Genomic DNA, 23,376 nt, shown 5'->3' with positions numbered 1-23,376 from the left:
CTAACGCTTGCCAAGTGTTTGATATCATTACGATATTAGAATAGGCAGAAGCTGAATTGCCTTTTACGACCTAGCCTCATAAGTCACATCGTTTCACTTTTGCTGGACTCACCTGGTTGACCAGCCACTGAGGTCATCCCACACACAAGAGGAGGGGACACCCACACTCCACTTCTGCATGGGAGAAGGATCAAAGAATTTGCAGACATGTTTTTCTGACTCTAAAAGTCCATGCATGCTTTTCTTCATGATATTGTGTGGAAATTCTTGTTCCTGGGAATCCAATGCCAATCAGAAAGCAGCAGTCTGATGGTTCTGATGGTATGAGACTCTCTGTCTAGCCACATTGAGAAGGGTGCAAGGGACATCCATAACTGGTCCCTGTCTTTATTGTTCTTTATTAGAGATCAGTCTATTCAGAATGCTTCAACCCCAATTCAGAATGCTTCAACCCCACTCTAGGTGGGAAGGGACAGCTCAAAATGACTCAGTCAAATGTGCACGTTATTACTAATCAATACAAGCCACCAGCTGTCTGTGATCAAGGTTGGAAGAATGCCAGAAAAGAAAATATAATGGCTGGAGGGGAATGGAAATCATTATATTGAAAATGAACAATTCCGAGACAAAGATGACATACAAGAAACACTGGTTTCAACTCAGCTAAATAAAAATAAAAGTCAACATATATTTATATCTGGTACCTATACTGAACCTCTGAAAGAGAGGAACTCATAGTTACTGATTATTAGGATAATTTTATTAATGAGAAAACATATGGGAATGTTGGGAAAATTTCCGTGGTCACTGTGAGAAAGTTAGTTCTCCCAAAAGAGCCATTGTCTTTCCCTACATTGCAGCCTCTCTTACAGTTGTGTTAGAGCCCTGTGACTAGTCTAGCCAGCAGAACGAGTGGAACTGATTATATCACTTCCTGGATGAGACAGTTAAGAGGTAAAGTGCCCCTTCAGTTCTCTCTTCTCCTCCCACTGTGACCTTGGAAGTCACATGTTGAGTTGGTAGCATCACAAAACGAAGGAAGCCTGAATCCCGAGTCACAGCTTTGGGAAGAACCCCCATAAGCACTCATCAGACTATGCATGAATGATAACACACTTAATGAGTCAAGCCATTGAGATTTTAGGATCTGTCTGTTACTGCAGCAGAGCCTGACCTCTACCAATGAACACAGTCACTGAGATTGTTAGTGTCAACTGAAATTCCAAGGCCAGACCTTTCTGATTCTAGCGCTGATTCATTTAACTATTACACCTGAAGCTAAAGAAGAAACTAGCTAGCTATAACATCGTTTTTAAAATAACTGGATGAAGAGTTACATATTAAAGGGACTAGAGCGCTATTTAATCCTGTAAGTTATCACTATTGTATATAAAGCTACATAGTGATAGAAAACAAGAACTAGCTTCAGGTATGAAAGAAAAATAAATGTAGTTTTTCTATGAAAAAATACCCCCCAAAAGCGTATTTCAGCACTATAGAAAGGAACAAATTTCTATAGGTATTCTACCGTGCAAAGCCAGGCTGGTACGTATCATAAAGTCAGAGTAAAACATGAATATTACAGATTAAAAGTATCAGAATACAAGCTCCATTCTTTGGAAGACCAAGAGTGTACTTGAATCAATTCAAAGATAAAATGATTAGAGGTGGAACTAATAGTGTATAAGTGTGATTTATGTTCACGGAGAGAAACTGGGAAAAAAAAAAAACCTGTTGCAGTAGCTTTTCTACAATATTCCTGAAAGATAATATAGTAAATTGAATTCTGCCAATCCTCCCTCCACAAGTTTTCCCATCCTAATCCCTGGGACTATGAATATGATGCGCTATAACATCCATGAGTAAGTTATATTATGTGGCAAAAGGGACTTTATAGATATAATTATGGTTGCTAATCAGTTGACCCGAAGATAGGGAAATTATCTTGGTTTATTGGGGTGGGCCTAATCTAATGATATGAGCCGTTTAAAAGCAGAGAGTTTTCTCTGGCTAGCAGCAGGAGTAGCAGCAGCAGAAGTCAGAGATTCAAAGCACGAGAGGAATTCGAGGCACCTTACTGTCTTTGAAGAGTGCCGACACTCTTCTTTCTTTTTGCCATCATCTTTGCCACATATTCGCTATCACCTGTCCATGCAGTCAGACTACAAATGCCTTACCCTCTATTCCTATACCTAGTTGACATATTCTTAATCAATTAATGATGAAGGGAACGTTAATGGGCCAGAAGAGGTGAAAAGCCCAGAGTGTTGAAGTCAAAAGCAGGTTGTTTCTGTCGAAAGCAGGCTGTGATTACCTCAAAGCTCCTTACCCACTCCCTGGCTCTACGCCATGCCCACACACCTACCCCCACTTTCCTAGAAGTTTCAGGTTTCAAAGAATCTTGAATCTATATCAGAATTCCAGCCAGGGAAAGTCGGGTCTCTGGCAGCCTCACTTGGAATTCTGAAAGGTTATTCCTGTGGATCCTTATCAACATGTGTTGAATGAAGAAATCAAAGAATACAAACACTCTTAGCCATGATGGAAGTTAAGTTTCTTACTGCAGAGCTAAGTTTTATGCATATGAACTGGTTAAATAGGTCTTGAAGATTGGCCTGGGCATGCCGATCACTGGCAATATAGCTTCTAAAGGAAAATGATACTGGGACTGCGACCTAACTTACCGTCTGGGAACACAACTTGGCAGTTGAAACTTCGCCTCAAAGGTTGCACCACCCCATTCGAACAATTTGTTCACATTTTCAAGAGTATAAATGTTATCTCCCCATGTACATTATCTGTGCTTTATGCTTCTTATACACCTACAGAGCACAGCAGCTTTGATGATTCACAGAATGATTCCTAGGACAGCAGTTTCTACAACCATCCCTCCCTACTGGAACATTTCTACTCCAATCCCAGTCTCCAACTCTTCTGCTTTTTCCAGTCACATTCATTACTCACGAAGTGCCTATTAGATGCCTAACACTGGTAGTAAAATGGTAAAGCAACGCCCGTCTTCCCAGCTCTCACACAGCATACAATGTACAGGAAAGTTCAAGTCTTGAAACACTCACTCACTCCACCTGTAGCTCCTGAAGCCCAGGCAGTTGACACCTGGCTCCTCTCTTTCCTCTAGTAGCCCCACCCCTCCCGCACAGGCCCCTCCCCTTCTTCCACGATCCTTCCTTCTTCCTCATCTAGCTCCTCCCCTTCCTCCAGCAGTTCCTACCTTGCCACAAAAGATGCTCCCCTTTTTTTTGAATTTTTAAATTTTCTTTTATTTATTTTTTATACAGCAGGTTCTTATTAGTTATCTCCTTTATACATATTAGTGTATATATGTCAATCCCAATTTCCCAATCCCCTTCTTTCAATAGCTATGCCCTCCAGCAAAGCGCCCCCGCTTGCTCCACAAGCCCCACCCCTTCCCCATTGGCTCCTCCCTCACAGGCCTCCGCCCTTTCAATGGCTCCTCCCACTGCCCCACCCATTCCGCGCCCTCCTCCCCAGGCCCTCTCCGGTCTCATTCCAGTCCGGGCCCACCCTACCTCTCCTTTTTGCCTCCCCGCCTCAGAAGGCAGTTTCCTTCCGAACTGGGCAGGGGGTGTCGCGCTGCAGCCCGTGGAGTGGTCTGGGGACTTGCCACGGAGGCGGGGAAGCGGCCGCCGCCGCTCACACCCTCCTGTGGGGCCGGCGGGGTGCAAGGCCCCCGGGTAGCTTAGTCCCCGCCGGCGGGCTGCAGAGGCAGTTGCCCTGGGTTACGGACGCGCTGGGGGCGGGGCGGTAGGCGGGCCTGCGGGGGATTCGCAGTGGAAGTGACGTATACGCGCCACGCGCAACAAAGCTGAGCGCGGGAGGCGACGCCCACTGACCGCGGTGGGCGCGTGCTCCCGGCAGGCTGTGCGCGACCGCGAACCTTCCACCCGCGCCTGAGGAGCTCACTGCAGCTGAGAGCGCGGGAGGCCGCCTCGCGAGGTACCGTGTAGCCTTAAGTGCTGGTCAGGGAAACCCATCGAGGGGTTGGGTGCCCGTCGGACCCTGGAGTTAGAAAGTGAGGGCTTTGGGACCAGCTTCCCCTCAGAGACCCAGGACCTCTCCCTCCGCACTGCTGCCCTTGGCGCGGATAGTTCTGTGATGGGGAGTGGCTAGCAGCGTCCCTGGCCTCTACCCACTAGATGCCAGGCGACCAAAAATGTCCCCAGACTTTGCCCACTGTCCCCCAATCGCCTCTCCCCCATAAGGACTGTGCCAGGGTGGTGCAGGCCAGTAGGTTTTTAAGGCGCCACCCCCTGTCGTGTAGCAGCGCAGCCTGTGAAGTGGGCATTGGCATCTTTTATACAAATGTAGAAAAGTAGCCCCACGTTGCTAAATCAGCTGAGGAACTCGTTGAAGACAGTGAAATGTCACCCCCTGCTCCCCTCCCAGCTTTGGTGCTGGTATTTTCGAGCATCCCAAGGTGCAGCCAGGGGTGGGAACCTGTGCCCGGAGTCAGGCATTCGTGGTAGAACCCAGCTCAGGTCTGGTTCCAAAGCCCTTGTGCTTTCTGGTTTTAAAAGTGTGAATATTTCTGCTGGAGAAAAATATCATAAGCCTTTTATACCCCTGTGATTAAAAGCCATTTGGAGGGACTTCCCTGGCGTTCCAATGTTTAAGACTTTGCCTTCCAATGTAGGGGGTGTGGGTTCGATACCTGGTTGGGGAGCTAAGATCCCACCTACCTCCAGGCCAAAAAACCAAAACATAAAACAGAAGCAATATTGTAACAAATTCAATGAAGACTTTAAAAAGGGTCCCCGTCAAAAAAAATCTAAAAAAAAAAAAAAAATAGGGCTTCCCTGGTGGCACAGTGGTTGAATGTCCGCCTGCCGATGCAGGGGACACGGGTTCCCTCACTGCTGTGGCCTCTCCCGTCGCGGAGCAACAGGCTCCGGACGCGCAGGCTCAGCGGCCATGGCTCACGGGTGCAGCCGCTCCGCGGCATGCCCGGACCGGGGCACGAACCCGCGCTCCTTGCATCGTCAGGCGGACTGCCAACCACTGCGCCACCAGGGAAGCCCCATGAAGTTTCTGTCATTGCAATGTCTCTTAACTTTTTAAACTCCTTTCCACACCAGAAATCACCTAGTAAGCAACAAAAATTTTTTTAATTATCACCTGACAGTTTGGTTAGGAAGAACCTCCTTTAGTTCTGTTGAAAATAGAAAATTTGAAACCATCTGACTAGCAGGATTTGTTAGCCAAGTCATTAAAGCTGTGTTCTCAGTTTCTGGGAAGTATACCTAAAGTCTTAACTAAGATTTACTAAATAACTGTTAAACTTCTTGACTGAAAGCACATTCTCCTAAGTACATGTGGAAGTGGAAGATCTGGCAAATGATTTGCTTCACACTAATTTTGCCTGCATACCCGTTTTAAACGGGCTTCTAATCACTGTTGAAGCTTAGCTGGTAAAAGCCTGATAGCAGGGGTAAGCTGGGACGAAGTTAGAGAATGGCACGGACATATGTACACTACCAAATGGAAAATAGATAGCTAGTGGGAAGCAGCCACATAGCACAGGGAGATCAGCTCGGTGCTTTGTGACCACCTAGAGGGGTGGGATAGGGAGGGTGGGAGGGAGACGCAAGAGGGAGGAAATATGGGGATATATGTATACGTACAGCTGATTCACTTTGTTATACAGCAGAAACTAACACACCATTGTAAAGCAATTATACTCCAATAAAGATGTTAAAAAAAAAAAAAAAAGCCTGATAACATGACCGAGCAGAAACTTAAAGGGATGAGTGTTTGGCTAGTCATGTTTATAAAAAGCCATAGTAGAGATGGAATCAAGATACAGAAGCTCTAGTAGAAAAAGATCTCAGAGTTGGCAAAGGAGTGTTTTTAAAACACCAAGATGGGGGAAGGAGGTATACAGAAACTACTCTCTGCTCAATTTTGAACCTAAATCTACTCTCTAAAAAAGTGTATTTAAAAGGAAAAAAAAATAAAGACTGATGGGGATAGGTAGTTAATAGTAAAGCCATGTTGCTGAGAAGAAAAAAGAATTTAATCACTGAGAAAGATGCATGATTAGGTCTGAAATAATACAGTGATTGCTGAGAAGTAATGAAGACACAGTTACAGTTAGTGTAATTTTAAAAACTGAAGGTGGGTGGTACTCTGACATTTTAGCAGCCCCAGAAAAGCTGCAGAAATTCAGAAAAATTCAGAAATTGATTTGCTTGAGAGTTGATCTGAAATACCAGCCTCATTTTCATACTAGCATGCCTGTACAGAGAGCCCTCTAGTGGTTTCTTTATTAAAACTTAATGCCCTCAACTTCTTTAAACTATTCAACTATCTGGGAGGTGATAAGAGAAAAAAAATTTTTTGAACACTTCCAGGGTTACCTGTTCCATTTCTTGAATTTTAAATTATTAGAAAGCATTATTTAAAACCTATATTAAGCTCCTCTATTAAGACCAAAACCATTCAAAGGAATATGAGGTCTGAGAAATTGAATTCTCTGTTGATTTAGTCCATTTGGAGGGCCATTCAACACCTCTTATTTTCAGCAGCACTAAAATAGAAACGAAGGTTGAACTGGCTCTGTATTCTAAACAGTGAAAAAGAGCAAGTTGTCATAAAGTTTTGTTCTTTGATCCTCCCCCTGCCTGCCAGATTCCCATTTAAATATATTTTTGGCCGCATTAAGGCATCTTGTGGGATGTTAGTTCCCTGACCAGGGATTGAACCTGGGCCCTGGTAATGAAAGCGCCTAACCACCGGACCGCCAGGGAATTCCCTTAAGTATTATCATAGTAACTTACATTTTGGTAAGGAACTGATGAAGAGTGAGCCAGGAAATGTGAAAATCCTAACCATATCCTCTTATCCTCTCCATCACCTTATCTGTGAAATGGTGGTAGTTATGGATATGCCCTACCTAGCTCTGGCTACTGTGGTAAAGATGAAAGAAGGTAATATATGAGAGTAACTTTAAAACAAGATTTATTTAGATTTAAATGAGCAATTATTACTCATCCCTATTTCCAAAGCAGACAGTCAAATTAATTAACCTGATTAATAACAGACACAGCTCAGCAGTGATATGGCCACTGGCACAGTCCTGGAAAGAATGCATTCTTTCTGCAGAGGAACAGGAAAGACTTGTATGTTATTTACCTACCTACATACTCTATGTTCTTTATTTGCTCTTTATTTACCAGAAGATAGTAGTGTCTACATACTTCCCTTTTCCTCTAGTAACTGGGAAAATGGTAGAAGTTTGTTCTTGCTGTGTGTGTGTATAAGTATATATATCTGTGTGTGTGTATATACTTATGTATGTTCTATCCCCTGCCCCAAATGTCAGCATACTACAGTACTACCATTGGCTTAATTAGAAAGTATGCTATGTTGGCCACTGTGTACACTTCTGTCCCCGTTACTTAAGTAGAAACCTTATGTGAATGTGGTTTAACTTTCTTAAGGATGTCATGTGCTATGCTGATCAAAATTTCACCTTTCCTTGTTTTTACTCCTCTCTTCTAATTGGCATGATAGAAAAACAAAGTCAATGATATCTTTTATGTTAAAAATGACCAAAAAATAGTACTTGATGCTATCAGGCAATTAGATCTTTGCTTAAGAAAAGCAAGATTTGTGACTAAAAGGAAACATTTTCTTGGAACCAACCTTTCATCGCTAGGGCTTAAAATTCCTTTTTAAAAAATAACTTTCCGTAAGTTAAAATTAGCATCTTTACAAATACTAGTGGAGTCACTAAATGAAATATTAACAGCAAAACAAAAAACACGATTAAGAAGTTGAATATTTTATTATTAAACTGTTTCTTATTTTCCTGCAAGGCTGTTGCTTCACTGTATAAAAATAGCACCAGCAAACACAGTATATTGCAAAATTAAGAGAGTAATGTTCTTCACTGGACACTATACAACTAACAAACTTTTCTCCACTGTCATTTATTTCCAATGGCAAGTTCATTGAGTATTTTGACCCAAATCCAGGGATGGCTGTAAGCAAGTTACAGTATTATATAAGCTTAAGATAACAATGTTATCCTTGAATTACATAATTTTTATAACTAGTTTTACCACAGATAATTTCAGGAATTCTGAGTATTATAACTGGAGACTAGCCTAAAAATCACAGGCTGTTGTGAAAAAGATGCAGAGCGTTTATGTGAAATCATTAGGAAGTTAAGGGGTATTTTCTTCAGGCAACATTGTTGAAAGTAGTTTCTTTTGCTAAAAGTTGCTTTTTAAAAATCTATCCACCACTAATTTAAGACAACTATACTAGATTAAGTTGTTTCAAACTGGTTTATTTAGCGGTTCCATTTTCACTCCTCAATAGACTTTATGTATTTCTCATATGCTTCTTCACTCATTAGTTCATCTAGCTCTGAAGGGTTACTGAGTGTCATCTTGATCAGCCAACCTGCAACCAAAAAAAAGTATCTTATATTCCAAATCACCTTTTTAAAGAGAAAGTCAAATTCATTCAAAATGTAAATTCTGAGTGCCTCAAAATTAACCTAGTATTCTTTACATAAATCACTCATTATTTGTTCAAAGAGCTTTAAATTTTAGCTGTAAGAATTAAATTAATATTCGTTACATATCATAACTGAAAAGAACCAGAAGAAATTCTACCATAATGGATTAAGAACTTCTAGGTTGTAATAAGCATCAACAACTTTACATACGGATCCAAATACACAAGGCCAGGTATATCTTTAACAAAAGGAACACCAACACTGTAACTACTTAGATTAATGACATTAGAAAGCTTTAGTAGAGAGAAGAAGTAGGTGATAGGAAACAGAGAACTACAACCTAATGCTAATTTTGCATCTTGTTGGCTGTGTGACCTTAGCAGAGAAATCCTTTGGGGCCTCAATTCATCTACAAAATGGAAAAAATTGTTGCTAGCTTACCTTACTACATTATTATGAAGATGAAGATGTGAGAAAACTGAAAATTAATGTAATAAATGTTATTCTATTACCACCTACATCACACAATGTGATTAGATGCTTTATGACTGAACAGGTAAATACTCTGAAGTGTTTACAATGAGTCTACAACTATGATACTAAGAACCCTATAAAATAAGGCAATGCTTTTATTGACCGAGATTTTAAACATAACCTTATATATTCAGCTAAACTGTTTTCCCTTTTTAAAGCAGAATATCTCTATTTAGTACCAAGAAGGGCAAAAAGAAGTCATCATCAGCTAAAGATTGCTTTAAATTCCAGATTAAATGTTAACTGCAGCAAACAATCCTTAAAAAAATTTCTAGCAACAACTTACCATCTTCATAACAAGATTTGTTGACAAGTCCTGGATTTTCTGCTAGAGCTTCATTAATTTCAGTTACTTCTCCTGATAGAGGAGAATAGAGTTCACTAGCAGCTTTCACACTTTCCAAAGCACCAAATTCCTCTAAATTGAGAAAATTAAAGAAAGTATTAAATGTCAAGTTAGTGACCTCAAAGTACAAAATATGGAGAAGTGATCACCTCTAATACAGTAATGATAGAAAGTCCTAAATATCTTTAATTAAAATAAAACCATAGGTTTTGTCATGCAAGATCTTCATTTATACAGTCTGTAGCCTGACAACATGGCCCCATCCAAAGAGCACAGTGTAACTAGAACACAAGTAGAAAACCACAGTCTGATTTGCTAAAGGGGTCAGAGGATGGAGTGTGGGCCCCCAAGGTGGCTGGAAATTGAGGGTTGAAATTCTAGAAAGAAGGGAGCCATAGTTTAGAGAAAAAGTAGTCAGGATAAAGATCTCAAAATGATCCACAGACCCACATGCTGGAATTAGCAGAGAACCTTAAAATAGCTACTGTAAGTATGTTCAAAGACCAAAAAACAAATACAAAAAACTAGTGAGTGAATATATGGGGAAATAACTTGCAAAGAAATTATAATTTTTTAAATGGACATTCTAGAACTGGAAAGCATAATATCTAAAACGTTCACTAGATGGCATTAACAGTAGACCAGATACTGTGCAGAAGGGTCAGTGAACACGAAGATCATCTGAAACTAACCAATCTGAAGAAGAGTTTGAAAAGAAAAAAAAGACTGAAAAATTAACAGAGCCCTGGGATTTCCCTGGTGGTGCAGTGGTTAAGAATCCGCCTGCCAATGCAGGGGACATGGGTTTGAGCCCTGGTCCGGGAAGATCCCACATGCCACGGAGCAACTAAGCCCAAGGGCCACAACTACCGAGCCTGCACTCTAGAGCCCGCGAGCCACAACTACTGAAGCCCGTGCGCCTAGAGCCCGTGCTCTGCAACAACAGAAGCCACCGCAATGAGAAGCCTGCGCACTGCAATGAAGAGTAGCCCCCAGTCGCCACAACTAGAGAAAGCTTGCATGCAGCAACGAAGACCCAACCAGCCAAAAATAAAAATAAATTAATTAATTAAAAAAAAAAGCCCTGCTCACCTACAGGACAAAATCAAGTGATCTGAACTGAATGTGATGAATACAACACACCAAAGTTTGTGGAGGCAGAGCTAAAAAAGTGCTTAGAAGGAAATAAAATCTTTAGGCGTTATTTAAAAAGAACATCTTAAAATCAATGACCTGGCTTCTAAATACACTAGAAAATGAACAAAAGCACTCAGTTTATGGAAAGGAGGCAACATTAGAAAGAAGGGATGACACTGGTGATTTTTTTAAAATGACTTTTAGCCTTGAAGAAAGGACACTGATCTGTGCCAGGTGGAGCAGCCAAAATTATGAAAGAAAATCTCAGTCTTACTGGTTTAAAGGACTAGGAGACAAGAGTTTGGGGCCACCATAGCTACTGGAAAGTGAGCTGGGAAATCTCATTAAGGATAGAGATAAAAAGGAGAGCCCCAAATTCTGTCTATAAATTCTGTCCAGGTCTCTGAATGATCCCTGAATCATATGTGCATGGGGCAGACTCCAAGTGTCCTAGATAAGGCTAGAAGAATCAGACTAAGATTTTAGCTGCCACTCACCACAAGGGAGACAGCATTTTACAGTATGGATAAAAAAAAGTCCAGTAAAAAAACCTGAAAACCAACAAAACCACAAGTTTCCAGAAGCTAGAAAAAGGAAATTAAATCTAAATAAGTTGGAGGAAGAAAATAAAGAACAAATGAAATGGAAAATAAGAGAAAATTTAACATAGTAGAAATTTGGTTCTTTCAAAAGATTGATAAATTTGATAGAGCCAGCAGACCGATTGAGAAGAGAAAATTACCACCAATATGAAGGAATGAAAAAGGAGTCCTTACTACAGATCGTATGGGTATAAAAGGATAATAAATGAAAAATATGAGCATCTGTATGCTGAATATAACAACATGAAATGGAAAAATTTCTCAAAACCAATGTAAGATAATATAGAAAATCTGAATATATATTAAAGAAATTTGTATCAAAAACCTTCCTACAAAGAAATCTGGCTCATATTCTACCAGTTAAATCTATCAAACAATTAAAGAAGAAACAACACTAATCTTGCACTTTCTTTCAGAAAAAGAAAAGGGGTAGGAATATTTCTAAACTTATTCTATGAGGTCAGTATAACAGATTCCAGAATTTGACAAAGCCATTATAAGATGACCAATATCTCTCATGAACATAATGTACAAATTAGCAAATCAAATCCAGCAGTATGTTTTTAGAGATAATTTTTAACTTTTGTATCATGACTACCAGGAATGCAAGGTTGGTTAAACGTTCAAAAATGAATCACCATTCATCACATTAACAAGAAAAGCCCTTTGATCATGTCAATAGATGGAGAAAATGAATTTGACAAAAATTCAACATCCACAAATGATAATTCTCAGCAAACTATATATAGAAAGGAACTGCATCATCTGATAATGGGCATCTATGAAAAACTCCACACCTAAATAGCATACCTAAAGATGAAATACTATATCTCTGCAAACCTTGGTATGGGCCAGAGTTGCTCACTTTCTCAGTTCACAATGCCCTTAAGTGTCTCAGTAAGGTTTTGTGGTAATCTCTAGACCAAAACAAATACCTAACACTTCAGTTTATTAAGAGGTCAGGTCCAAACTACTTAGTAAGTTTTTATATCCTAACAATTGAGTAGCGGTTTGAAAAAATTAACACATATAAATTGAACAAAAAAGAATTTTCATTTTTAATTACAATTTACAGATATAAATTATGTGTCTGTTGCATACTGTATTAAGTTCTCCATCAGGGAATCAGGTCACATCTATCACTGCCGTACCTGATGTTCCATGCCAATTGTGCAGTACTTGCTTCAAAGTCACATTACCCAAAGTAATGTAGTAAGATCCAACATTGAAATTGTTACCTCCATTGTTTATTAGTTTGTGCTGTGTCCAACAGATGTTAAAAATTAAAAATACCCCACAGCACCTCATGGCACTGGGGTATATAGTCTGGGAACTATGAAGATAGACAAAAGACTTCTTAGAGAAGACAATGTTCCATACATATATGTGACAAAATATTCATAAAATACATTTCTGAAAAAGGATTTGTATCTAGAATTTAAAATGATGCCTAAAAATCAATGGTAAAAAGATAACCCAAGTAAAAGACTAGAGACTTCACAAAAAAAGATGTGAGTGGCAAAAAGCACATGGCAAGGTGAACAATAATCTGTCCTAGGGAAATGCGAGTTAAAACCACAATGAAATATGCAGCACCTGGAACTCTCTCATACTGCTGGTGAGTGTAAAATGGTATAACCTCTTTGGCAAACACGATGGGACTTTGCAGCATAAAAAAGCAAAATACTGATCACTCAATCTGAATGAATCTCGAAATTATGACATTAGACAAATGAAGCCATACATAATACATATTGTCTGATTCCTTTTAAATGAAGTTAAAGAACAGGCAAAACTAATCTATGGTGACAAAAATCAGAGAAGTGGTTGTATATTGAGAAGAGTTCTGATTGGCAAGGTTTACACAGTGTATAAACACAGTTGTCAAAACTCTTTGGCTTATACAATTAAGATCCATGCATTTTCACTGTATGTAAATTTTGTATCACTTTAAAAAACACCTTTAGCAGAAAGTTTAAAGAAAGCATTCATTAGTTTAAGGGTATTACTCAACATATTTAGTTTAATAGAATTTTTTCTATAATAGAAGCACAAAAAGTAGGTTCATGCTTCTCACTTGCTATAAAGAGATGTTAAGAAATTTCTGATCTGCTTGAGAACAGCAAAGTGCATACACAGTAAATAAAACATGATTAAAGAAAACAGATACTTAAATTCTGTAGGGCTACCTGACATATGTCAAGGAACCCATGAATAATAATATACGTGGTTCCACTGGCTGACATTTATCAAGCACTAATCTTATGCTGGTTATTATGCTAATTTCATTTAATCCTTACAACTACTCTATGAGGTAAGTATTACTATCCCAACTTACAGATGAGACCTACATTAAGTAATCTCTCCGAAATCACACAGCTATGTTGAGAGGCCAGGATTTAAAACCAGATTCTGACTCAGAAGCCCATGTTCTATCCTGATATTCTTTACTGCCTCCAAAGAAAGACAGATTTTATTTTTTAAACTTCAGAGACTTCAGCTATACTATACTATATCAACGTGTGGCGGGGAGGGTGCTAAGAGCCATTTCCCTCGACTTCCTGCCTTCCATTGTAAAGTCTGAAAATGCTCATTATTCTCCTCACCATCATTCCTTACAGTTAGGCATGGCAATATGACCCAGACTTGGCTAAATTGATAAAAGAAAAGGTGATCTGAGAGATTTCTGGTTGAGATATTTGTTCCCGATAAAGAGACAAAGAGAGCCTGTCCTCTTCCTACTTTTGGATACTGTCATTGAGAACATGATGCTTGAAGGTTCTGCTGCCATTCTGTAACCTCTGACATGCTGAGGCAGAAAAAGTACCAGAGAGGTTGTCTCCTTGATAATCTTCACTGAGCCACTGAGTCAATCCTATATCCACCTATTTCCAAGATTGCTTGTATGAGATATAATAAACCCCTGTTGGTTGATCTACTCTTATGTAAGTTTTCTGTTACTTGAGGAAAAAGCACTCTAAATGATCCTGGGTACAAACAAGTTATTATGCAAGATAAAGAAAATTCATGGCATGAATCATGACATACCAAGATGAGAAAAACACTGACCTTGTTTGTTCAATTTTGTCCCAACTTCAGGCAGACTACAGTAAACAACATCTCCCAAAGCTTCCTTTAAAAGACAAAAACAAAGCACCAAACCTCTAAGAAATCAAATTAAACCTAGTAAATAGGAACAAGCCAAACACTGAATCCCTTTAATTCACACAGTACATACTTTACACTTGAGGGGCCAAATTCTTTGGTTTTTCTTATAACCCTTTAAAAATGCAAAATTATTCTTACCTCAGGATCTGCAAGAAAACAGGCCACTAGCTGGATTTCCCAAAGGTGGCAGTGACCCCGTCACAAACCATATGCCCCCTAAAAGATTACTGGCTCCTCTAAGAACACACTTTGTGCTTTTCCACCTCTGCAACTTTACTGAGGCCATTTCCCCTACTGCATCTGCTGACTAATAAGTAGTGATCTCTCCATCAGGTGAGTGGGTTACAACGCCTTGTACTACTCAAGGCATCCGTCACATAATGTTTTGTATGTCATTTTCCATGTAGCTGATTCCCCCTCATAAACTCCAGGAGAGGAGGACAATACTTATGCAGTATTTCACAAAGCATGCTGTACTGGGCCTCAGTAGGTACAGATATGCCAATGAAGATACAGTTGTCATGGATTCTCAGTACCTGAGATCGCAACATTTCTGAAGAATACTGTATACTCCCATCAGTTAATATCCCCCGCCCCTTCTCCCCACCCCACCCAGAGATCGTTGAAAATCAGTGATGCATGCTGCTATTTGGCTTCTCAAGTTTTCTTTTACACAATATCTCAATATGGGATCAGTGGCAATAAGGGAATTAGTAGAGACAAACTCTAAATAAAAGGTTTATCTTTGTGTAATCTGTGCCAATCTAGGTGTTCCCTCTTCAAGTCCCCAGATCATGTGTATATCATTGCTATCCACAAAACACTGTCAACACTCCAGCCCTTTTGCTTGCTCTGCTTTTTTCCTTAACTGCCCCAATATGAAACAGACATTTCTCTCTTGAATTTAATTTTTAATTTTAAGTGTTAACCTTTCAATATCTCTAAAAACACTATCCGCTGCCCTAACTGAACTATGTTTTACTTTTTCCATCTATGACTGATGTTCTTCTAAGGGCCTTTAAGGGGCCCAAAATAATACTAAGGGGCAGAATAAACAATTTTTAAAAGGTAAAGCAATCCAGTTTAGGCAAGAGCAGACTGAAATATTGCAAGACAATCCGATACCTGTGCAAAATTGCTGATTCCCACTGTTCCAACACCGTTTTCTGTTGTTACCCATTCATGTTTGTCTGTGAATTTACGACCTAAATAGAAGACCAATAGTTCAGAAAAGCAGTGGCATCACTTCTTAAAAAGCATTTTTTTACATATCAGTGCTGTCAAAGGGCAAGACCTTCCCAGTATTTGTGTTTGACTTATTGGCATTGCCATTCAACAGTATACTGCCCAGGACAAAACAGATCATGTGAGAAGACACATCTCAACATTGGTATCATTTAGGCAAAGATGGCTTGATGTGAACACCTTTGCATCTTTTGGAGATATGATTACTTGCCCTTCACATTACTCAGTCTAAATCACACACACACACACACACACAAATTTTGGAGCACATTTCAAATATATATTTATCTATTACGGGTCTGTCATACAAAGCAAGTCTGTCCCTCTGAAGAAAGAGTGATGAGCTTTTGGGAGGAACATAAAGACTGCTCATAAATGATTTAACCTAAAAAATTATGTGCCTCTTTAGGTAGAGCTGTGTGGAATCTTAACAGGAATAAAATTGACCTGGAACAATTATAGCTTGTCTAAGTTCTTGATTCCACCTTAAATGAATTCAAGTCTCCCCTTGAGGAAAGTGACTACCATCATTTAAAGAAGCAAACTATACGATCAGAACTCAATAGTCACCTCAGAGCTAAGACATTAAATGGTAGAAAGGCAGCCTCTGCTCGACATTCATTGGACAGGTTAGGCCTTGGCTTTATGAGCTGCTTCTCTTCAAATACACGGATGGCCAAAATATTCAAGGATTCTTGGAAGAAAGACCTACCAAAGTTCGAGTGATGTGAAAAAAATTCCTTACGATTTAATGTCAAAAGTACTTGCTTAAAATAATATATTTTTTAAAAAACTTACCTTCCTAAATATATATCACATTCTGAAGTGAAGCAGTATTTTTCCAAAAATACTACATCGGAAGTTAATAAGAAAATGGCTCGTTAATTTCAATACTGTTTTACAATAAGCATTGCTGGTTCACTCTTACCCCTTACCCAAAAGATAACTGTACTTAAAACAACATTAAACTGCCTTGATTACACAGCTCTGATACACAGCAGAGTGTAAATAAAGAGTATTTCTTTTCCTCCCAGTCATTAAAAAACTTTAATATCATACTCCTCAGTGTAAGAGGTTGCAGAATCTGCCACAAAGTAACTTGCTTTGCTTCATTCCACTTCAAATTACTAAATGCTTCACGTCAACGTGTGTTTCCCTAAGAAAGTGTGTTTGTACTTAGTGTTCTGACTGCAACCCATTCTCCCCACCGCCTTTTCTTGACTTTCAGATCTCAGTTTAGCAGCTCTGCCTGCCAGATGCCTTATGCAGCCCTCCAAGCCTGGGTTCCTGGGCCGTCCAACCTGTTCCCACAGCACTCTGCACCACTCTCCCACACCGTTCCCCCCACACACTCATAGCACTTAACAGGCTACAGTTTCCCCCAGGCAGTAGACCAAGTACAAAGCAAGCAAGAGCAGGCTTTATCTCATCTGTATTCCCAGTTCAAAACACAGTGCTTGGCACATAGAAAGCACTCAAAAGCTGGAGTGATTTTTTTTTTTAAAGTTTAAGAGGATGCTCAGCAAAACATCTAATATATAGTTATTTGGCTACAGGACTCAATTCTCCCTAACATTCTGTCACAACTCTAAAACTGGCAGTTTAAATCTAATATACCTTTTAAAAGTAAGGACTGGACAACCATAAACATATGACTTCTCTGAAATTACTGTCCTGACTTTGGTCTTGCCATCTTACCTAATTGTAAAGATAATCTTAGGAGTAAGAGTGCTCTCACATTCAATTTAGCAACTGAGCAACCACAAGTTTAGAGGAAAAGGCGGCAACATTGCTAAGCTAAATGCACCTAGGTCCACTTGACTTCAAAGGTCATGAAGTCTTTGTACTAGGCCATGCAATTTAGGCAAAAGACAATTCGTACAATTCTCCTTTAACCCTTGGCCCAACAGGAAAAAAGGGAACAGGAGATTAGGTAAATAATTACTTTTCCTCTGAGTCTTGAAAAACATGGGTTTTGGCCCCCCCAAAATTAGGTGTGTTGAGTAATTTATGAGAAGTTTGCATTCTCCTCCCTTCAATCACTGAGTCAAATAAAATACATTAACATTTGATCAACTTTCCGCTATTTATTTGAGTCTATACACTAATATTTAATAAGAAGTAACATTTATCAAGTACTTACTATGCATCAAACTATATGTACAGCAGTTAAATTATTTCATTTCATCCAACAAATCTGTAAGGTATGGATTATCATTTCCATTTTTCTGATTAGGGAAACAGACTCAGAGAACTTAAGTGACTACTCAAGATGTCACAGCTCATAAGAGGTGGAGTGAAATTTTGGAACTCGGTCTCTTTAGTATTAAAAACCCAGGTGTTCAACCAGATCATGGGTATTGATATCTTGGGCAATATTTAACTAGATAACAGGAAAATGCAAAAAGCTAGTGATAGTGTAACAATGAATAACCAAAATACATAGGTTTGAAATTCAGTTCTTATCTGAGAAATGCTCTTCCCTTGAAATGCGGCACTAACAGAGCTGAGAGATTATAATGGGTGGGTGGGGTGGGGAGGAGGTAAGCTTCATTATGTTTGACTTTGGACTTAAACCTATCAACTTTTCTAGTCCCAAACAGGTTTCTAAAACAACGAACTTAATGAGAGAACAGCCACCACAGACCTGCGCTCTGTCAGCAAGAAGCCTGAGTTCTCGGAGGTGCAGTTAATGTCTCAGGTATTGGTGCATGAAGTAAAACGGTTTTTCCTCTGCGGTAACGCGTGCTAAAGTAGGACAGATGGCCAAGACATTTACGGGCAGGTCTCCCTGTTCCTTCAAGTCCATGTAACTAAGGCCTCGTTTCAGCCCAACACACATTCACGACTCGATACAGACTTCAGTAGAACGTCTTCTGTGGAGTCCAGTAGAGTTTATCTCACTGCTTTAGGAAATAGCTGTCTCCAAAGTTGTGCCAGCTTTAGCTGGTAAAAATCTAGACCCAGTGCTTTAAATTTCAATAAATGCTCTTGCTTTACTTTTACTTCAGAATTCAGTGACGATCCGTGTAGCAAAGTAAAGCGTATTATTTGTCTTCACTCTTAGGGTCCACGATGCTCACAAATGCTAGAAATCTAAGGTCAGGAAGGAGCTCGGCGACGCTCGCCCGGGTCTCCAGCAGCGAGCGGCCGACGCTCCTGCCGGAAGCAGCCGGGACACGGCGGCCGCGCGTGTTCTCCAGGCCTCCCCGCCCTCCTCCCCCCTCCTCCCAACCCGCAGGACAAAGACTGCGGGGTCGTTTAAGTCACTCAGGGAGTAGCGGCCTCGCGACACGGGATCCCAACAACAATAAGCGTGTGCAGGGGTCGCCTCCCTTGACCGGGGCGACCAGCGGCGGGGACCCGAGGTGAGGATCGAGGCCCCAGCCCCTTACCCCGAGTCAGCTTGGCTTGCCCCACGTGCCCGCCCGCACTTACCCGACAGCAGAACGGGACCGGTGCGCAGCGCCCGGACGGCGCCCGCCCGCAGTCCCCAGGGCCGCGGCGGGCAGGGCGCGTTGGGCGCAGAGATGGCGCGCAGGCTGCAGACCGCGGCCCGCACGCTCCGCGCCACTCGCAGCGCCATGTTCGCAGGGGTGCAGAGGGTCTCCGCGCAGCATCTAGAGCACCCCCGGCTGGAGGGGGCGGGGCGGGGAGGGGGCGGGGCGGGGAGGGGGCGGCCCCGGGCCGGAGCGAGCCGGAGCGAGCTGGCTGGACCGGCGCGCAGGGGCGGGGCCCCGGGAGGGGCGGGGCCTGATGGGGTGGCAGGCGGGAGGGGCGTGACACTCGGAACGCCCTGTGGCCCGGAAGGGGCTGCGGCGAGGGGCGGGGACTAGTACGGGGGCGGGCCGGGCCGGGCCGGCCGTCAGGGGCGGGGCCTCCCGGGAGGCGTGGAACCACGCCTTCCGGCATTGCTTCTGGGCGAGTGAATGCGCTGGGTCAGGCCTTCTTGCCTCCGCGACCCAGCCGGGCGGTGAAATGGGCTCCAGTCAGGGGTGGTACTGCTGGGCCAGCGCATTCCAGTGCCCTTGGGCCCTGGGGAAGGCAGGGTGCTCCCAGTTCTGTTAAAAGATTAGTTCCCACCCTTCTACGAGGATCAGGGTCACCCAGAGCAGGATTCATAGTAGGTCCAAACAATCATGCCAGCCAAAGATGGTTATTGGGCATTGGCCAAAGACTCGGTGACACAAATGCAGTTTCTCTTTGACTTTTTGAAATATTGAAAACAGTCTAGGAACCCACTTTATTACTTTACAGATCCCAAAAGGCCCATGGTCCCCAAAGAGGGGACAGACAGAATCATGAAACTCAGAGGGGCAAGGACTTGTTGAAGGGGTAGGAGTGGCTTCTTGGTGGGGTCTGGACTGCAGGAGCAATCAAATGGCAGAGAGTTGAGACCCAGCATGATCAGTTCCTTACTTAAGCAGGAGACATGTCCCACCCAATCCAAGGAGACAAAATAATTAGGTTTGAGGAAAGATCTCACCTTTAACATGGATTTTATGGAGTGGGCATTAATCAGCAAAGAAACGGGGGAGTGAAAAACACTTCAGTCTCTACACCTTCAGTATTACAGGATGAGTACCTTGAAGCGTGTGTGTGTGTGTGTGTGTGTGTGTGTGTGTGTGTGTGAGTGTTTGTGTTTGGGCGACCCAAATGTTGCAGTGAGATTCTGCCTCATTTATAAAATTGGGGATGTGGGCACATGTGTGTGGTGGCTTGCAAGGGCTGCTGTGCTCCGTTTTCCTCTGAGTAAATCATAGCCACTTATTGAGCCCTTGTTATGTGCTGGGGCTGTGCAGATATTATCTTTGTAATCTTCTCCAAACCCCTTCTGGTAGGTATTATACTCATTTTGTAGATGAAGAGCTGGAGACTCAGAAAGTTTAACTTTCCCAGGAGTGGAATGAGGAAGGCATTTTATGACTTAAGCAGTTACTAGGTGGCAGTAGCAGAACTTGCCCTCTAGTCTGATTCACAATCAACTGCTCTTAAGCTCTGTTCTACTTGCCGCTGTTTGGGATGCTGACTGGCTCACAGTGGTCTACTGTAAACTCCAGATCTTGTCTGGTTTCCATAATGTCAGTGTTCTGTTTTTATTGTTTTGTTACAAGCCACTGCAGCATAGTGCAAGCCATGCCCTAAAATATTTATTCCTAGCTTCACTAACTCATTTGGTATGAAGAACAAGGTCACATATCAATGTGTGGGCTATGTCGTGGGCCCTTATGCCAAAGCAATAGGAAGTGTGTCTTTTTTTTTTTAATGTAACAAGCATTGTGGATTAAAAAAAATTTTTTTTCCGTCTGATTATCTTTGTGACATCCATGGCTTGGAATGTGAAAGGTCATCTCATTGCACAGTTGGTACAGGCACCTGAAAATGCAGGTGGTCATTTCTTTTAGGTGTCTCAGGGGGGCCTTCTCATCTCTTTGAGCAGATATATTTTTCTCTCTCACAACAAGAAATTTCCAATTTGATATTTATAGTCAACAGAGAAGTGGAGATTGGATGGGAAAGATGGGAAAGAGAAATGAAGAATTTATAACTTCTCTAGATCTTAGAACTTTTCCTACTTAAACTAACGGACTTTATGTGTCTGGGTAGATTTCTGTACCAGACTTTCGGGAGACATGTGTGTACTTGGTATGAATTATTTGATGCTTGTCTGCTTATATAGCTCATGTTCATACCTGACACAATAAAGAATGGATGATGGGCTTTGGGGTGGATAGAAGATAAATCCCCAAGGTCTTATGTGTATTGCCACATTATGTGTCTCTCTGTTTATAAAGGATTCTGGCTTTTGATTGTCATGGTAGTTAGGTGGGATCCTGGTTCAGCCATCATAAAAGGATATTTAAGCTCTCATCCAGATACAAGGCTGGCAGTAGTTCAGCTTCACCGTTAAACTAGCTGTTTAATGACCTCATCAAGTGTGCATGTTCCTCTCATCTTTCTGCTCTGCCATCTTCATATTGTTCCCCATGGTCTCAAGGTAGCTGTCAGAGTTCCAGCAGTCTTAGACCAGACAATGTCCAGCACTAGAGCCCATCTCTTTTTTTTTTTTTTTGCGGTACGCGGACCTCTCACTGTTGTGGTCTCTCCCGTTGCGGAGCACAGGCTCCGGACGTGCAGCCTCAGCGGCCATGGCTCATGGGCCCAGCCGCTCTGTGGCATGTGGGATCTTCCCGGACCAGGGCACAAACCCGTGTCCCCTGCATTGGCAGGCGGACTCTCAACCACTGCGCCACCAGGGAAGCCCTGTCAAGGACTATTGCTAAGACAAATCAAGATTTACTTTGAGGTGGCCACAGGGTCACCTTACCATGAGTCATGTGGGGTAGGGGTAGGGGCTACCTGAACAAATTGGGATTCTGATAGCAAGGAGGAAAGCATGGAATGGATTTGGGGCAGGCTACCTAGAGTACCTGCTACAATGGGTGTGTTAGGAGGAGAGACAAGACAGGGTGAATTGGAGAGGATTTGTGAGGTGCTTCTCCTGCATAGGAGAGGGGAAATGTGCACTTATCCACACAGTCACCTGGAAGACTTTTATTATCTAGGTCTGTGGTTCTCAGAATTTAAAGCATGTTTATCAAGTCTGACTGCACATTGGAATCATATGGGGGGGCTTAAAAATATTGATGCCTGAGACCCATAGATTCTGATCAATTGGGATGAAGTCTGAGGTTTCTAGCGTGTAGCCAATATTGAGAACCACTGGTGTAGATCAACGATTCCCAGAGTATTGCCTAAGGAACACTAGCCCTGACTGAAGTGCTTCAATACCAGAAGCCATGGTCATAGGGGTTTGGGAATCATTACACACTTTATTGCTCACATTCATCTCATCCCAGAAGACTCACAGTGCACATTTAGCATATTAAAAGCTCTAACAATTCCCATGCTAAAGCACTTGTGTATCCAGTGTTTCCCACGTTTGATCTAGAAACATTTGGGGGAGGATGACACCTGTCATGAGTTGAATTGTGGCCCCTAAAGAGGTAGGTTGAAGTCCCAGACCCCATACTGGGAAGAAGGCCATGTGGCAACAGAGGCAGAGGTTAGAATGATGCATCTACAAGCCAAGGAACGCCAAGGATTGCTGGCATACGCTAGAAGCTAAAAGAGAGCCTTCCAAAGGAACACGGCCCTGTTGACACCTTGATTTTGGACTTCTATCCTCCAGAACTGTGGAGCAATAAATTTCTGTTGTTTTAAGCTAGCCGGTTTGTGGTACTTTGTTCTGGCAGCCCTAGCAAACTAATATGACACCCATTAGCATCTCTTGGACACAGTTTAGGAAACCCTGAACTAGAATCATTCAAAGGCAACTCCTGACTGACCAAGAAGATGAAATAATTAGTCTGTAGAGGGGATTTCCCACCCCCCCTCCCCGAACTCCAGACAATATTTGTTATATTTCTAGTTGAAAATATATTTGAACAAACAGTCTATGATAGTGGTGGCAACTGTATGGAGGTATGTATGTATTTTTCCTTTTTTTTTTTTTTTGCTTGCCAGGTTTGGTAACTCTTCTATGGACACAGAAAAATACTGACCTGGAGAGATTATAGAATCACTGGTAAGTGTAGGCCTAAGATGCTGGCCCTCCCCTACTCTACAGATGATTGTGCCTGGACCAACAGCTTAAATTTGGGGCACAGCTGATACAGGTTGAGGGGCCCAGGCCTCTGACAGCAACTCAGGCTGCTCACCGCTGCTTCCAGGCTCCTGTCTTTTACATTTAATGCCCAGGAAACTGAGTATCTTCATCAATAGCAAATTGACGATCTCTCCTTCCTCCGACAGCTGCAGAGGGAGAAAGAACC

The 23,376-nt window shown here is 41.8% G+C and overlaps 1 protein-coding gene and 1 long non-coding RNA gene across 2 annotated transcripts; one reads left to right on the top strand and one right to left on the bottom strand.

The window, feature by feature from the left end:
* The first annotated feature begins 3,912 nt into the window (after window positions 1-3,912).
* On the top strand, window positions 3,913-23,129 carry LOC114885749. The gene is made up of 3 exons (XR_003791178.1): window positions 3,913-3,978; window positions 18,135-18,242; window positions 23,069-23,129. It is a non-coding gene; the product is annotated as an uncharacterized LOC114885749 (long non-coding RNA).
* GCSH (glycine cleavage system protein H) lies at window positions 7,804-19,179 on the bottom strand. The gene is made up of 5 exons (XM_029205981.1): window positions 18,980-19,179; window positions 15,422-15,501; window positions 14,198-14,261; window positions 9,330-9,461; window positions 7,804-8,451 (listed from the first exon to the last, which is right to left on the bottom strand). Exons 1-5 carry the CDS (start codon window positions 19,125-19,127, stop codon window positions 8,354-8,356), a joined length of 522 nt encoding a protein of 173 aa, XP_029061814.1. The 5' UTR covers window positions 19,128-19,179; the 3' UTR covers window positions 7,804-8,353.
* Window positions 23,130-23,376: the final 247 nt, after the last annotated feature.

The sequence above is a fragment of the Monodon monoceros genome, unplaced genomic scaffold (genome assembly GCF_005190385.1).
Source record: "Monodon monoceros isolate NGI ecotype Baffin Bay Population unplaced genomic scaffold, NGI_Narwhal_1 Super_Scaffold_10, whole genome shotgun sequence".
Taxonomy (NCBI): Eukaryota; Metazoa; Chordata; class Mammalia; order Artiodactyla; family Monodontidae; genus Monodon; species Monodon monoceros.
This window is presented reverse-complemented; position numbering and strand designations above follow the sequence as displayed.